The sequence below is a fragment of the Hipposideros armiger genome, unplaced genomic scaffold, assembly GCF_001890085.2.
Source record: "Hipposideros armiger isolate ML-2016 unplaced genomic scaffold, ASM189008v1 scaffold_224, whole genome shotgun sequence".
In the NCBI taxonomy this organism is placed as follows: Eukaryota; Metazoa; Chordata; class Mammalia; order Chiroptera; family Hipposideridae; genus Hipposideros; species Hipposideros armiger.
The window spans coordinates 1995700-2012251 of NW_017731574.1; the positions used below are offsets into that span (position 1 = coordinate 1995700).

The window sequence follows — 16552 nt, forward strand, 5'->3', positions numbered from 1 at the left end:
TGTCCTAAGTCCATGAACCGACCTCGGCCTTTCTCCCATTCCTGCTGTGCAGCCCTGGCTCTGGCCGTGTCCCCTCTGCACTGGACAGCTGTACAGTCTTCTGCCAGTTTCCTGACCACTGGATGCCCATCACTTAAATGCAGAGAATGGCCCGAGTCCAGGCCATCACAACTGCCTACTGCCCAGGGTGAGGCTGTGCTGGCGTTCAGGTCCCTCCAGTGTCTTCCTGACCCTGCTCCCGCTGGCCTCCACTTGCCCAGTGACCCAGCAGAGCGAGGTGTGGCTGCCTGCCCCGGGCTCTGCCTCTGACCCTGGTCTTGCTGGCGACGCCCCCCACTGCCCATACCAAGGTCGATGGGGTTATGGGGCCTCTATCAACATCACCTATACCCCCTTTGAACTGTTCTCAGTCCTGCTCTGTGAATGCAGCTTAAGCCAGGGTGAGAGTGCCCTACAGCTGCACCCACACGGGCCCCTCCGCAGCCCCTGGCCATGCACCCCTGGGGCATACACACCGGCTCCCTGCCTGTAATGTTCTAGTTCTCCCATCTGCCGCCTCTCCTTGATTCAGCCCTGTTCAGACATCATTTCTCTAGCGTATCCAGGTGTCCCCTCCCTGCACACCAGCTCGCAGTGGATGACAGCTTCCTTCGGCACCTGTCTCCTGTCACCAGCCTGATGAAGAGCAGTGAGAGCTCGGATCTCCTCCGAGGCAAGTCAGGCACTGAAATGGTAGGGATGGTGCTGGAGACATATGGAAGTGGTATCACGGAGAGATGCGGGGGTTGATATGCCAAGTAAGGGAAGGTGCACACGTGGGAGTACCCTGGCCACTCATTTGGATCACCGTCAGGCAAAGACAACACATGATGCAAATAGCAGAGATCGTCTTGGGTTATCCAGTGGGCCCCAAATGGGATCACATGTGTCCTTTTGAAAGACGGAGGCAGAGGGAGATGTGACACACACAAAAGCAGAGAAGCGCACAAGAGAACAGAGGCAGGGGTGGGAGTAATCAGCCGCAGGCCCAGGAACACCTGGAGCCCGCAGGCGCCGGAAGAGGCAGGACGGCTCCTCCACCTGAGCCTCCGGAGGGAGCGCGGCCCTGTGACACCTGGCTTTCACACTTCCGGTTCCTGGAACTGGGAAGGAATAGGTTCCTATTGTTTGGAGCCCCCAGTTAGTGGCCAGTGGTCACAGTACACCAAGGATACCCCCACCGAGTGAGGAGCTGTGCCCTGTGTCCTGGGGCACTGAGCTCCGGCAGCACCTCCTGGCGGGCCGGACGCAGAGGCAGGGCAGACTGGCCTTGTGGGCCCTGGTCTGGAGGGAAAGAGGCATGTGAGGTGGAGGCGAGGATGGGGAAGGGGTGGGCGTATGCACATGAAGTCTCGCGAGGGCAGGAGTGAGGCTGTGCAGAGCAGCCAGCAGGGCAGTGGGGTGGACAATAAAGGACGTTGTCCATCTTTACCGAGCGTCCCAGAGACCACGGGAAGGTCTGGCACAGGGTGAAGGGACAGCATCTGTGTCTGACAAACTCCTTCCCCCCGACTGTGGAAACTGCTGGGGGCTATAGCCATACCCAGGTGGGCGATATTGTGGGCGCAACAGCGGAGGGAACTCAGGAGCAGGGAGACAGGTGAGGATGGAAGGCGTCCACGCTCCTTGGCCCACCTCATGGGTGGGGTGCACCGAGAGCCTAGGGGAGAGCTGGGCTGGAGAAAGGAGTGGGGGCTTCACAAGGGTGGGCATGGAACCCGGGGGGTGGGGGCCACCCCAGGAAAAACAGAGCAAGAAGAGCTGAAAACAGTCCTGAGAAAGCCTGTTGCATACAGACCCTTCTGGAATGCAGGCTGGGGCTCCCAGATGACCTGTCAGCATCTTTAGGAAGCGCCTGGCATGGACCCCTGCCCCTGGAGGTCCTCCTTGAATGGCTGTGGCCAATGAGTGACAGACATGGTGCGAGGCCCACCCAGCCCAGAGCTCTGGAGGGGCCCCAGCCTCCTCATAACCATCCATGCTGACTGCTCACTGGGGGGGGGGGGGGAGGGAGCACAGGCCAGAGGTGGAGGGAGCCAATCAGAGGTCTGTGGGAGGCAAAGGCTCACCAAGGGGAACATTTGGGGACGGTCAAGAAGACAAGGACAGAGACGACCACTGCTTTCAGAAATGCGGAGGTCGTGGGACCATTGCCAACAGAGCTGTTCCTGTGGGATGAAGGGCTGGGGAGAATGAAGGAAAGGACTCTTGAGGAGCTCTGGCTTTGAGGGGCCTGGGAGGGACAGGTGTGGCCAGGCTCCGGGAAGGTGGGAGGGGGATGAGTTGCGGCACCCGCCTTCTCTGGGGTGAGGGAGGTCGGAGAGGGTGGTGGGACCAGGGGTGAGAATGGAGGGTCTGTGGAGCGGAAGGTCCACCTGATGCCAGTGTGGAGTCGCTCTGCTCTCCAGGGGACCCCTGTGCTGCCTGGAGACCCCGAGGTCCTGGCTGGACCACAGAGGGCAGATGATCAGGTGACGTACCCAGAGGGACATACTCGGAATTGGGAGGCGAGGCCCACATGGCTGCTTGGTGCCCTGAAAAGTGGACCCTGAACACTCCTCGAGACAGTCTGCTTCGTTTCCTTGAATATCTCTGAAGCGGGTGCTAAATCCCGGCAGAGCGTGGTCCCAGAGGTCCACAGTCTCTGGCCCACAGGCAGCCTTTCTCCGAGGGTGAGACTCGCCTGCAGGTCGGTGACACTGGTGCTCGGTGGTGCTCACGGAAAGGGTTTCTCAGAAACCCTTAGAAAAAGGGGTCCTCAGACTTTGAGAAGATGGGGAGACAAAAGCAAGCCCGCACGGGTGGGAGCTGTCTGCTTACAGAGCAAACCCCGTGGTGCCATTATTTACACAGTAAGACTGCTGAGCGATGTGCCCGCTCCATGCATCTGCAGTGCCGCCCCCAGCCACCCTGTGTGCAGAGCGGAGTGGACGAGGTGCAACTCCCTTGGCTTCTCCAGTGGGCCTGAAAACACCTGCATTGGGCAGCATCTAGGAGGAAAGGAGTTAAGGAACAAAGCAAGTCTCCAAACCTCCAAAGAGCCTACGGCGGACAGCATTAAAATTGTTTAAAAATTAAAAGGAAGCGTGAGACGAAATCTCTGCAGCGCTCTGAGGCAGTAAAACTGTGCTCCCTGCAGCCTATGTGGCCACCCTGTGATAAAGAGCAGACCCTGTGATAAAGAGGAAAGGGCGTGAGGCCAGACAGAGCCCTGGCGTTCACGCAGGGAAGAACTACTGAAGAGCAGCACCTCTGAGCACAGATGGTGCAGTAACAGCACCTGCCAGGCCCTCCCGTGCCAGCCGCCTGCAGGGACGGTGCTGGGCACTGGAATACCTTGTATGGTTGCACGGGGAACTCAGCCTTTCCTCTGAGGCTACCTGCCCACCCCACTGCCCAATCATGTGAAACACTGCAGGCCCTGAGAGGCTGAGACTGCCCATCACCGCAGGCCTCACCCACCACACCTTGGAGACCCGGCCAGCAGATGTGTGGCCCATGTCCAACCCTGCCTCTGGTGAAATGCAGATCAAGCCTGGTTGGGTGCAAATAAGGGTCTTGTTTGCAGGCAGTGGCCCCCTGTATTGGACGGCTCAGGTCTGCTCCACAGCTTAGGACGAGACCTATTGAGCAAATGTGTCACCAGGGGTCTGACCATGGAGTGCAGAGACTTGCCTCGGGGATGTGGATCTCTAGGAATTGTGCTGAGGACAAAGGTCAATTCCCAATAATTCCATTTCTATGACATCCATAAAGGATAAGGAACAGGGGTTAGAGACGGTGGGCAGAGGGGAACTGGCTCAAGGCCACAGAGTGGCAGCTTGCAGGAGCCTCATGCTGAGGGAAATGCTCTTACTGCGATGGTGGCAGTCATGTGGACCCCTACGTGTGCTCAGAGGGTAGGGAGCTGAGTATATGCACACGCCTGTGCACACATGAGTGTGCGTGGAGTGGTGGGACCTGAGCGAGCCCGGGAACTGGCTTTGGTGATGTGCCAGTAAAGCAGGAGGCTGGCACCTGGAGACACGGGGCCAAGGTGCAATGACCTCCCTGCACATTACTTGTGACCTGTGAATCGGTGTATTTCAAAATAAAAAGTTTTAAGAAATCGCTGCTGGTTTATGGAGAAGTTCCCCTCCCCAAACTCCAAGAGTGCCCCTCCCCACAGTGGGCTCACCCCATGCAAGTCACTTGCAGCATCTGCAACACATTAAAGCAATAATTTTTAAAAGAAAGACTCTGTATTAACCAAATTTATGACTGAGAAACAAGTGTCAAAAACAAATGTGGGAAATTGCCTATCAGGATGCTAATTAATGTCCCTGATCAGGCTGGGACTCTCTCTTCCTCAGGTGTTCATGCTCTGCCCTTGCTAGGAACACCTGCTCTGCTCATCCAGCCCCCACACCGCGCCCCTACTCTGGCCTGTGGGGGCCACTGCCAGGCCTGTGGCCCTGGCCCTGGTGTGTTCACAGCATCAGAGGAGCCAGGGTTCTGCAGGGTTGTGGGGGTGGCTCTTGGGTGGACTCTCCCCTCAGTGAAGTGCTGACGTCCCCATGGCCTCCCTGCCCTGGGGGTGCCTGGGTGCCTGCAGACTAGGCAGGGTTACTACTCCGCCCAGCAACTGCGCTAGAGCTGCACATGGGGTTCTGCTGAGCCACGCAGAGGGCAGACCTTGGAGGCCAGTGTGGCTGACCAGAAAGGAAGTCAGTACCAGCTCTGTATCCTCAAGGCACCAGGCTTCTGTCAGACAGCGTGGTAGCCACCTGTCAGTAAGAGGCTGTGCCTGAATTCCTATGGCAGCCAGATGGAGAGACTTGCCTTTCCATGAAAGCCAGCTCAGGGAGGTTCCGGGGGTGCCTGGGACTCGCCTGGCCTTGAGGGTGGCAGTTCTGAGCCCAGTGTGTGCCTGTGTGCAGTGGGCCCTGACTGGCAGTCAGGAAACCACGTGCCAGCCCTGAAGGCTGTACCGCACTGGAATTCTCGTCCCCCTGGCTGCTTCGGAACTCCTTTCCAGCTGTACAGGAGAAGGCATCCCAGGCCCACAGAAGAAAATCCCAAGTCCCTGACGTGCCCACCAGACCTTGTGGGCTCTTGGCCTTTCACGAAGCTGAGAGCAGGCCCTAGGGCGGAATTCTCCAGTGCGCTGTCTCCATCCAGCTCTGCACCAATGCCACATTCCTTCCTGCTTTGCACACGCAGTTTCCTCCAGAGACCTGCACCCCCTGCCTTGCCCTGGCCTCTGGACACCTCCGGACAATCTGAAGGGGACTCCCTGCTGGTTCTGTCCACTGTCTACGTGGTTTGGGATTTCTGCCTTCTTGGTGCGAAGGCGCTGGATGAGCGTCAACAAGGGTGAGGACGCTCCCTACGTCCTTCCAATGATTTCATCCTTCTGGGTGGGCTCCAGCTCCATCGTTAGGGCCTGGTGCATGGAAGCCAAACAGTCTCAACAGAGCAATAGACAGAGGCTGGCCCTGCAGGGAGGGTTGTGTTATCGAGGGTGAGCTTCAGACACAGGACCCCAAACAAGTTAACAATGTTCGTTTTGTAACAGCATGTTTATCAAAATGGACTGACTCTGGAATCCGTCTCCTGCTGACAAGTATCCTACCCCCTGGCTCTGATGCCCACCTGGGAGTCAGGGGGCTTTGCTCTGACAGACACGATATCATGATCAATACAGTCGTGCTGTATGGAGCTCGGGCACATGGGTCTGCAGCAGGACTTATGGGCCACTCTCCACTCCAGTGCTATTTCATGTCTTAGCCTTAGACTGTCATTGAAAATAAATTTCCCGATACGGAGAGGCTAGTTTTCTGGATGGGTGGGTGAAGCACAGGCAGCAGGCCTGGCCCTGCCCACGTGTGGTCCTTGGACGAAGCGTTCTTGGTCAGGCAAGGATCTCAACCCTGGAGCGACACAGGAATAACACTGTCCCTGTCTTGCTAAGGATCCTGAGGCGTTGATGAAGTGACACCAGGCACCCCCAACGCCCCATCCCTGGCTGTGCAGAAAGCTGGGGAAGGCGAGAGAAGAAACAGGTGGGTGAGACCCAGGTCCAGTCTTAAAGCAGCCACAGAGTGTCTTACACTTGGGCTCCCGGTCCTTGAAGAAAACAAGGGAGCCCGAGACCATTGCAGTCAGTGCTCCCCCAGCTGCTCTGCCCTGAGGCCCCTCATGTGTCCATTCAGCATCGACTCCATCTACAGGTGAGGAGGCGGAGGCCAGTCGGGCAGCAGGAGAGCCCAGCCCCCTCTCCTGGGCACTCAATGAAGGTCGCCCACTAGGGTGGGCAGTGGTGCAGATGTCTCGTGGGCTCCAGAGATAGGTGTCAGTGGTGAGAGAAAGGAACCACTGCCACCCGTCTGCCATTTGGAGACCCTGGCAGCCACTGCCCTGACCCACTTGTGGGTGGCAGAGGCCAAGGAAGCTACCAGAAGGAAATGAAGATACGACAACTTCCAGAAGTATAAGCCTCACCTGATCACTGCCAGGGAGAAACGGCAGGACGAACACAGGTTCTCTCCCTCGAAACAAAATCAATAGTAACTTTTTTTTTTTTAAGGCACAAAACTTTAAATAGGGACAATAGGAAAGGAGATTATATTTAAAAACAAACTGGAAGCTGGGAAGCAGATGAACTATGCAGTGACCCCTGTGAGGGCACAGGGGAAGGCAACAGGATACTGCCTCATACCAAAGGCTCCGGCAGAGGCCCCTGGGGGGGGGGGAGAATGAGAGACTGAGGGAGAAGCAGATGGTGCCAGCGCCGCAGCACAGCGGAGGCTTCTCTCCAGGGACAGAGGATGTTGGCCGGCCAGGCACAGGGAGCTGGTGGGCCCACGAGCAATGGGGCTTGGTCACCGCCACCCCCTTCCCGATCGCAGCCCCCCGGGAGGTCAGCTAGGCAGCAGAGGGGAGAAAATCAGCCTAACAATTCCCAGAACTACAGGACGTGGTTTCCAGAGTGCAGGCACCACGAGGAAAGTCAGAGCACCCACAGTGCATGGCCTGTTGAACTTGAGGGCTCCAGGGACAAAGAAGATATTCTAGGACCGCAGAGGGTGGTGAGGTCATGAAGCACCAGGAATAACGTGGCGGCAGACATGGGAGCCAGAAACCAATAAGGAGATGATCTCTAGCCCAGCATTCTGTACCCAGCCCCACCAGGATGGAGACACTACCAGACACACATCCATTCTCAGGAGGCTGCTGGGGGATGTGGGTGCCAAGCTGGGGAGTAGAAGAGGAAGGAGGAAGCTGTGGGTGCAGGAACAGGAGATCTGTCCCAGAGGGAGGAAGCAAGCGCGGGGGATGATGGGAGCTGTGCGTTGATACAGAGGTGACGGGCCCAGCTGAGGGCGGGGGGCACTGGGGGGGGGTTCTCCCAGGAGGGAGGGCAGCCATGCATGCCTGCACTGCGCGGCTGGTCAGGAGTGGGGACGTAGGAGATGGATGAACGAGTCCTTCCTGACCTGGGAAACGAGCCACAGCTCGCACACGGCTGGCTGGGCTCTGAATGGCGTGTCCACGGGCTCACGACACAGACACTGCACATGAACTGCTGATGACAGAATGCTGCAGGGAGGACAGGGGTGGCAGGGCAGCAGTCATTCAGGACATGGAGATCAATATCAAAGAAACAGCTAACAAGTCGGGGTGGTGGTGGTGAGGGGGCGGCTGGTTATTTATTGTCCCTAAACTGGTGAAACCAATGGTGTCTTTGAGCCATGGATGGACAATATTGATTAAAAAACCAAAAACTTGGAAACAACCTCTGTCCAAAGGTCTGAGACCAACCAGTGCAGGAAAAAAAAAAAAAAAGGTCAGAGGAACAGCACAGAGGCCCAGGAGCAGCCGCACGCAGCAGAGCTCGACACAGGACAGAGGATACAGTGTCTGCACGGGACGACACATGCCGTGACGTCTCTGCGTCACTCCACACAAAAGCCAGTTCCAGGTGGATCGAAGACTAAACTTTGTGAAAGCAAAGCCTGACAAGTTTCAGAAGAAAATATAGAAGAATGTCTTTATGACCACTGGGAACAAAGGATTTTTAAGTGACCTAAAAAAAATAAAGCACACACAAAGGAGACGGCTGCCAGACAGGATTACACCACAACAAAAGCTTCCGCACACAAAAGGTGCCACCAACAAAGGAGACCGTGCCACTGCAGGGCTCAGCCGCCTACAGTCGGGGAAACCCCGGGACAGCTGCAGACTGAACAGCAGATGACACCAAGTGTTCTTGGAGGGACCCCCAAACTCTGACACAGGGTTCACAGTGACCCTGCCTTCCGGGGAGAAGCGAGGCTCATGTAAGAGATGGTTGTTCTTGGTCAGGCAGACATGGAGAACCTACAGTTACACGTACTATCACACTAACTAACGTGAGACACTGGGGTCCCTGCATTTCAACACTTTGCCTAATTCCTGACTATCATTCATTGGTCAAAATAAAAGTATTCTTTGTTGGAGAGATGTATCAGAGGTCGGAGCAGCTCTGTGTAAGTAGCCTGGGCAAGACGTGAGCGGAGCAAATGCTAAGTGCTATTCTGAGGCCCTCACATGAGAAGGTTTAAACTTCAGTGTGAAATTTAAAAACAATTTATACGTATCTGTGTTTATAAGAGTAACAAGACTTATTGAGGACAAACTGGAAGTAAGAGAAAATGGGAAGAAATGAAAATCAGGCAGCGAAGCAGGAGTCAGCATTCTGTGCTTGGTATATATAAACCCAAACATGCACACACATAAACCCAAACATGCACACACATACACGTGTATGTGACACATGCCAGCAGGGTTCCCTCATGCTATTATTCTTCAAAACACGGTTTCTAAGGCCTCACAATATACCGCCGTTTGGATGGATCATAATATATTACCATCCTCCATTGCTGAGCAAATGATTCCAATTTCTCACTTTATAAATAATTCTGCAACAGACATCTTTACACGTCCAACTTTGACCACCTCTGATTATCTTCTTTGAATATAACTCATAGAATTATATGTGTGTCTAGACACACTCTTGACACACAATTCCACCTGGATGTTGGAAGCACTGGCCTCACAGCATCGAGTGTCAGCTTTTTAAGAGTCTTTGCCAATTTGGTCAAAAGGAGTCAATCTTTGCATGTTTATCTCTTTCATCACTAGGAAGTGAAACACTTTCCACATTCCTATAGCCAATTGCATTTCTCTTTTGTGATCTGCCCATGGTTATTGTCTTTGCTCATTTTTCCTGTTGGGGATGACTGGGCTGCACGTGTGACTCCCGGGGCTGCACGCGTGACTCCCGGGGCTGCATGGTCAGCCCTCACAGTATTACTACAGATACCTTATTGGATGTCCATGCTCCGTCAAGGCTGCAAACCTCAGGCAGCCTGGCCAATCCATGAAGGGGCTCTCTCTTCTGTTGTTCTACTGGTAAGTCATTTTCTTTTCTTAAACAAATAGCTTTTAATGTTCATCTCTGATAATAACATCACATGCTCATTGTGGAAGAAAAAGGGAGGAGACACCACTAAGACACCCCAGCAATGTTCTGATGATTTTCCTATGGTTCTTTCTCCCAGTTGCCTAAACACCTTCTACGCATGTATTTATCTATAATCAGGTAAATATAGTTTACTGTTTCCTATGTCACTCTCAACATTAAACAGCATATGGTACATATTCTTTAAAATAAGTCAGAGATGCCCTTTTGGTTTCCTCATGTTCAGTTATCAGTCTCTCTCAAATGACAAAACTGCTCAGGGCACAGCGTCCAGAGGGCAATAGAAGCTGCAGCATTTTTTTTTTTTTTTTTTTTGCTGAGCTCTGTCCCCATGTCCTCATCTCCGTGCCCCCATCTCCACCCTGTGTCCTCATGGTCTGCGTCCTCAGCTCTGACAGCAGGGTCAGTGTGAAGCCCTGAGGATGCAGGGGCCTTAGACTCGCCCATCCCCCTGCGCTGGGCTGGCAATGGAGCCTGCATGTGTGTTGCCAGCTTCTGTGAGGGTGTGCTCAGGTGGAACTCAGAGAGTCATGAGAAATCACTGTGGCTGCCAGGGGTGCTCCTGGGGGGAGGCCTTTGATTTCCTCCCTGAAAGGCAGCCATGAGCCCTGGGGGGTGGGGGTGGGGCGCGGGGGCTTGTAAGGAGCTCCCCGCGCATTCTCCCTGGCAGAACTGGGCTGCGGGGGGAAGGAGGCCGACACAGGCAGGGCAGGGAGGGCTGCAGTGGCTGGAATCGAAGCTGCTGGCCTATATCTCCTGTCATCTAGACACGGAGGAGGCCACTGAGGTGGAGCTGGCAGGACTCAGCCCTGCCAGGATTCACACGGCAGGAGGGGCTGGCCAGGGAAAGGGTTAAGTTTAATTTATCCTGATTTCTATTTAATATCATGCTCTCCCCGTAGGAGCCGGCAGCTGTGAGCTGATTGCACGCGCTCATTATGCAGTCTGTATCGCTAATGGCCTGTGACAAAGGCATGCGGCTTCCAGGCCTTACCCCCGAGAGCCAATTAAACACACATACTCCCTTCCTGTTTGCAGCGCATTACAATGAAATTAAACTGAATTTCAAAATCATTTTCTCCTAAAGACATCTCTTTACAATAATTAATGCATACTATTCCTTTTTGACTGAAATATTCATCAGGAGCGGTGACTAAAATGTTTTAACGCTGACTGCCCCACATTTTGCATTGCTGCCGCCCCGGTGCTCAGTGAGCCCTGCTATCGGCAAAATCCACAGGGTTTTGGTGCCTGTGCTTTTAAAGGAAAAAAAAAAATCTGCAGCTTTTTATCTGAATTTTAAAATAAAAGAAGATGGCTACAAAGCGAGTCGAGCTTTCCAAATCAGGTTTCCAAATTCAAGGGGCTACAGGAGGGACACAAAAAGCACAATTAGCTCAAAAGTAGTATTTCCTAAATTCTGCATTTGAAGGACAATAAAAGGAAGGGGTTTGTTTCTACCACACTGGCCTGTATTAATGCGGATGTTTACAGCAGGTAAACCAGGCAGGCATGTACTGCATAATATGCTGCTGACTACATGACAGGCAGAGACAGGAGGGCCCAAAATAGGTGACCTGGGCTCCTGGGTCTCCAACCACTGGGCCCTCTGCTGACCGGCGCCCCAGATTTGCCTGCCAGGGATCCTGGGGCACTGGCCTCTGTTCTGGAAGTTGACAGATGTCCACTCTGCAAACCCTTTGGAACCCTCTACAACCTGCTCTGTCTGCCCAGTGTGGAGGGACCTGGGCAATGGGACACTTCCAATCACAGCTTCTGGGAAATACACGTCAGAGGGTATGTGGGAAAGAAAGCCATGGGTGGCTGTGGGACCACAGGGTGGACGTGGGACTGGCTAGGATCAGCAAGTCCAGTCCTAAGTGCCACTTGCACAGCGGCAGAAAGGGGCCACTAGACACCCCCCAGGACTTTTCATCTGCCCCTGCACCCACAAACTTCAACTCGATGGGGGCCCACATGGCCCCCCGCTCTGTCACTGGGTCACCTCAAGCCCATGATGGCGCCAGACAGGAGAGTAGACATGGAATCCACCCCCTAACGATCCACACTGATGTAAGCCTGGTGAGGTGACATGTGTGCGAGCGTCAGCCCCATGCAGCACACGCCATGCGGGTCACCAGGCTAAGGGCCATGGCCATGGCTTAACACACCCTCTTTCCCCATTAGATGTGCATGGCCACCCCCCACAGTGTCCATCCCATCCGCAGGCTGCCACCTTTCTCTTGAGCTCTGCTCCCCACACTGGAGCAGGGATTAAGGTGCATTTCTGATTATGGGGCCAACATAGGATAACATGTGAAAACAGGCCTTTCTTTTTAGAAAATATTGCCTTAAGATTATGAAATAATGCACGTTCAGCACAAAAGTTTTAGAAATACAGATAGGCAAAAAGAGAAGGAGAAATCACCCAGAACCCCACCATCTCGATGTCAGGAACTGGGGTTCTGGTGAGTGTTCCAGATGCACACCTGTCAATCAGTCCAGCTGCGAACCTAAACATTCCCACGTCTGCGTCTGCCTTGCAGTCATGTGGGTAGGACTGCTGGGCCCCAGGAGGTGGGGGACATGGGGGACAGAAGGGGATGGAGTCGGGGTACAGAAGGGTGGAGGGGATGTGGGACAGGGATAGGGGGCTCCTCAGAGCAGGCTTTGGGTACATGTCCCAGGTGACAGGATGCAGGTGTGGGGGGTCCCACCAGCGCATTCCAGAAGGGCCACCTCTTCCTGCCCAGTCACTGGGCCCCTGGCTTTGGGGTTTACACTTGCCCACTCAGGCAGGTGACACAAAGAATGCAGAATTTAGCATAAGAAATAATGGAAATGAATGATGCGAATCACACATGAACTGCATTCTACCAAAATGGCTCTGACCCTGAATGGGGGAGGGGAAGATTTACAAAGTAGGGTGAGCTAAGCATGGGTGGGAGGGGGTGAAGAGGGTCTCTGATGTAGAATACAGTGGTGACTGGGAAGAGGGGGAGTCCTGACTCAAGGGGGGCAGTGGGACCACCAGGCAGGGGCTGCGGGGCCAGGGGCCAGCGTAGGAGCCTTGCAGCAAGACCCGGAGGCTGATGGCTTTCCTGAGGACTGTGGCCTCAGGAGCTTCCTTTCAGAGGCCAGCAGGGGGCTGGAGCGCTGGGTCGGGGTACAGCCATGGAAATGTGAGACACAAAGTGCAGCCCCCCCATCTCTGCCTTTCACAGGTTCTGGGGGTGTACAGGCGTGGCGACAACCTGGGGTGGCCAAGTCACATTCCTTCCCCAACCCCCGGGGGTCTCCCCACTCTGGTGCCCTCCGGATACCTGTTTTAAACCAGCCATCGGAGGTAAAAGCTTTCTTCGTTTCTTCCGGTTTGTCCCAGTATTCCCGGAACACAGAGGGTCCCCTGACCAGGAGCTCCCCTTCCTTCTCCTTGAACCCTGGGGTCACCTGTGGTGTGGGAGAGAAACGTGCATTCAGAGCAACACCTCCCAGGGTGGGGTCTCCACCTGCCTTCCCCGTGCCCATGCCCGACCTGAGGACTACATGCTCTTCTGAAATTACTTTGTTGGAAATGACTGAAAAACGCAGCTGTCAATGCAAGAACTCAGTCACAATGGCACAGAGCTGCTCCCTGAGCTCGCCTGGGTGAGGCTGTGGGTCATCTCTTTATTCCAAAAGAGCCCCGTCCTGTAGATTCAAGGATTTAAGCGGCCAGGTCTCAGAGCTCAAACCTGGCTAGATTAGCTGTCCGGCCACTTCTAAAAGCCGTCTCCTGGTTTCCCATGAAATACCACCATCAGGGCATTTCTTGGACAAATGACAGAACCCAGGAGAAGCAGGCAGCTGCCCATATCCCACCAGTGGCTACTGGAGGAACTCCTGAGCTGGTAGCACCTGCTGTAGAGCCCTCTGAAGGAGGTTACTTTGCTTAATGAAAAAAAAGCTGACAGAGTTGCCTACGGGGGTTGGAGGAGAAGACTTGGGTACCAGGAGACAGCAGTGCCAGAATTCACGTGGTCATGGGAAGCAGGATGTCCCAGTGTTTCTCCAATGTGACCACAGTGAAGGGTGGGCGGGAGGCTGGGTTTTATAAGAAACTGAGCTGGGGTTTCCGTGGTGCCAGGTGAAGCATATGCAGAGGAGGTAACATGCAAGGCAGGAGGCCCCGTGGGGTTACAGGTGCATTCCTCTGGTAAGCCATCACTGGCTTAGTTGGAGAATTCAACACTCTTCATTTAGTAATAGGGCTGGTAGTCAGGAAACCAGTAAGGATGTGAGAGAACTGAACACCACCATTAACCATTGCATCTAATTGACATTTACACTCTAACACAAACCAGCAGAACAGTTGCCAAGCATGACCACACATTCTGGGCCAAAAAACACACCTTAACAAATTAAAAAAAACTGAAATCATATCAAACATGTTTTCTGACTATAATGGAATTGAGAAAGAAATCAATAACAGAAAAATATCCAAACACTTAGAAAATAAATATCACACAAATAATTTTCCATGAGTCAAAGAGAAAGTCTTAAGGAAAATTAGAAAATACACTGCACTGAATGAAAATGAAAATACAACATATCAACATTGGGAGGTACAGCTAAAGCAATGCTTAGAGGGAAATTAATATCATTAAATGCATATATTAGAAAAAAGGTCTCAAATCAATAACCTAAAATTTCACCATAAGAAACCAGAAGAAGAGAAAAATAACCCAATGGCAAGCAGAAGAAAAAAACAATAAAGATAAGAAGAGAAACCAATTAAGACTGAAAAGAGAAAAGCAATAGAGGAAATTCAATGAATCCAAAAGCTAGTTCTTTGAAGAAAGAACAATAAAACGGATAAACTTCTAGCAAGAACAACAACAACAAAAAAGAAACAGAAGACACAAATGATCAGTATGAGGAATGGGATGGACATCACTTCAGACTCTGCAGGTATTAAAAGGTTAATAAGGAAATTCTATGAAAACTCTATGCACACAAATTCAGCAATTTAAATGGACAAAGTACTCAAAAATCACTATCTACCAAAATTCACCAAGATGCAATAGATGACCTGAACAGCCCTATAACTATTAAAGAAGTTGAATTCATAGTTAAAATCTTCCAAAAAAGAAACCTCTAGACCCAGACAGTTTCACTGGTAAACTCTATCAAATATTAAAAAAAACACATAGCTCCAATTACATACAATTTCTTCCAGAAGATGCATGAAGAGGGAATACCTCCCAACTTATTTTATGGTGCCAGCATTACCATATACTCAAGCCAGACAAAAAAGTACAAGGAAAGGGAACTACAGGCTAAAATTCTTCATGAACATAGATGCAAAGATCCTCAACAAAATGTTAGCAAATCAAACCCAGCACTATATAAAATTAAAAAAACACCATGCCCATCCCCAACTGGGGGTTTGTCCTGGGAATGCAAGGCTAGTTCAATATAAAAAAATCAACTGTAATCCCATATTAGCAGCCTAATGAAAAAATAAAATCAGTTGATACAGGAAAAAAAAAGCATTTAAAAACATTCAACATCCATTTATGATAAACAAAACTCAGCATATCATAAATAGAATGGAGTCTACAAAAAGCCTACAGCTAATGTCATGCTTAACAGTGAAAGATCAAATACTTTTCCCAAAAGATCAGAAAACAGACAGGATATCCATACTCACTATTCCTATCTGACATCACACTATTGTAGAAATGCTTATCAGGGCAATAAAGTGAGAAAAAGAAATGGAAAGCATACAGATTGGAAAGGAAGAAATAAAACTGTTCCTAGGGGTGACCGGTTAGCTCAGTTGGTTAGAGCGTCGTGCTGATAACACCAAGGTTGCTGGTTCGATCCCCGCATGGGCCACTGTGAGCTGCACCCTCCTTAAAAAAAAGAGTAAACTATGTCATTGTAGCACGAAAGCAATGTGTAACCAATGGCCATAGCTGTTCCCCAATAAAGTTTAAAACAAACAAACAAACAAAAAACTGTTCCTATTTGCAGAAAACATGATTGTATATGTAGAAAATCCCAAGAAATACAAAAAATTCTTAAAAGTAGTAAGTGAATTTACCAGGGTTACTAAAAGATCTGAAGCCAAAACATTATCATCAATTGTATTTCTATATACTAGCAATGAGCAGTTAGAAACAAAAAAACCGTACACTTAACATTAGTTGAAAAAGAAGAAGCAAAGGAGGAGGAGGAATAGGAGGAGAAAAGAAAAGAGGAAATAGGTATAAATCTAACACAAAATGAACAGGATCTATATGCTGAAAACCACACCCACACACCCACACATGGCAGATGTAAAAAATGGACAGATATACTATGTTCATGGATTGGAAGACTCATCATAGTAAAGATGTTAATTTTCCTCAAATTGACCTATATATTTCATGTGATTTTGATCAAGATTCCAAAAGGATTTTTTTTTTGTCGATATAGATAAACTATTTCTAAAATTGGTATGGGCAGGCAAAAGAACTAGAATAGTCAAAACCACATTGATCAAGAAGAATAAAATTTGTAGAATAACACTACAATTTAGAAACTTACTATAAAGTTACAGCAGTTAAGGCTGTGGTATTGGCAGAAGAACATAGATCAATGTAAGAGGTATATAACCTATCTATAGGCCTGCTCAAATATGTACAATTGATTTTGACAAAGTTGCAAAGGCAACTCAATGAAGACAGAGTAGCCTTTCCAACAGATAGTATTTGAACAACTGGATATCCATATGCAAAAAAAGTAATCTCCACTTAAGCCTCACATATTATGTAAAAATTCATCTAAAATGCACCATAGAATTAAAGTAAACTGTAAAACTATAAAATTCTCAGAAGAAAACCTAAGCGAAAACTTTTGTGACTTGGAGTTAGAAAAGGAGTTCTTGGAGATAACAGCAAAAGCATGATCTATAAAAGAAAAAAAATAGGTAAGTCAGGCTTCAACAAAATAAAAAACTTTTTCTCTATGAAATACAAAAGA

The 16552-nt window shown here is 50.9% G+C and overlaps 1 protein-coding gene across 2 annotated transcripts in view; it reads right to left on the reverse strand.

The window, feature by feature from the left end:
- The window catches only part of ACSF3 (acyl-CoA synthetase family member 3), an 88666-nt gene that overhangs the window by 16727 nt on the left and 55387 nt on the right, over positions 1 to 16552 (reverse strand). For both annotated transcript variants that reach the window (XM_019654550.1, XM_019654551.1), the window contains exon 6: positions 12868 to 12994. In XM_019654550.1, coding sequence (XP_019510095.1) covers positions 12868 to 12994 — 127 coding nt within the window. The remainder of the gene's footprint in view (positions 1 to 12867; positions 12995 to 16552) is intronic.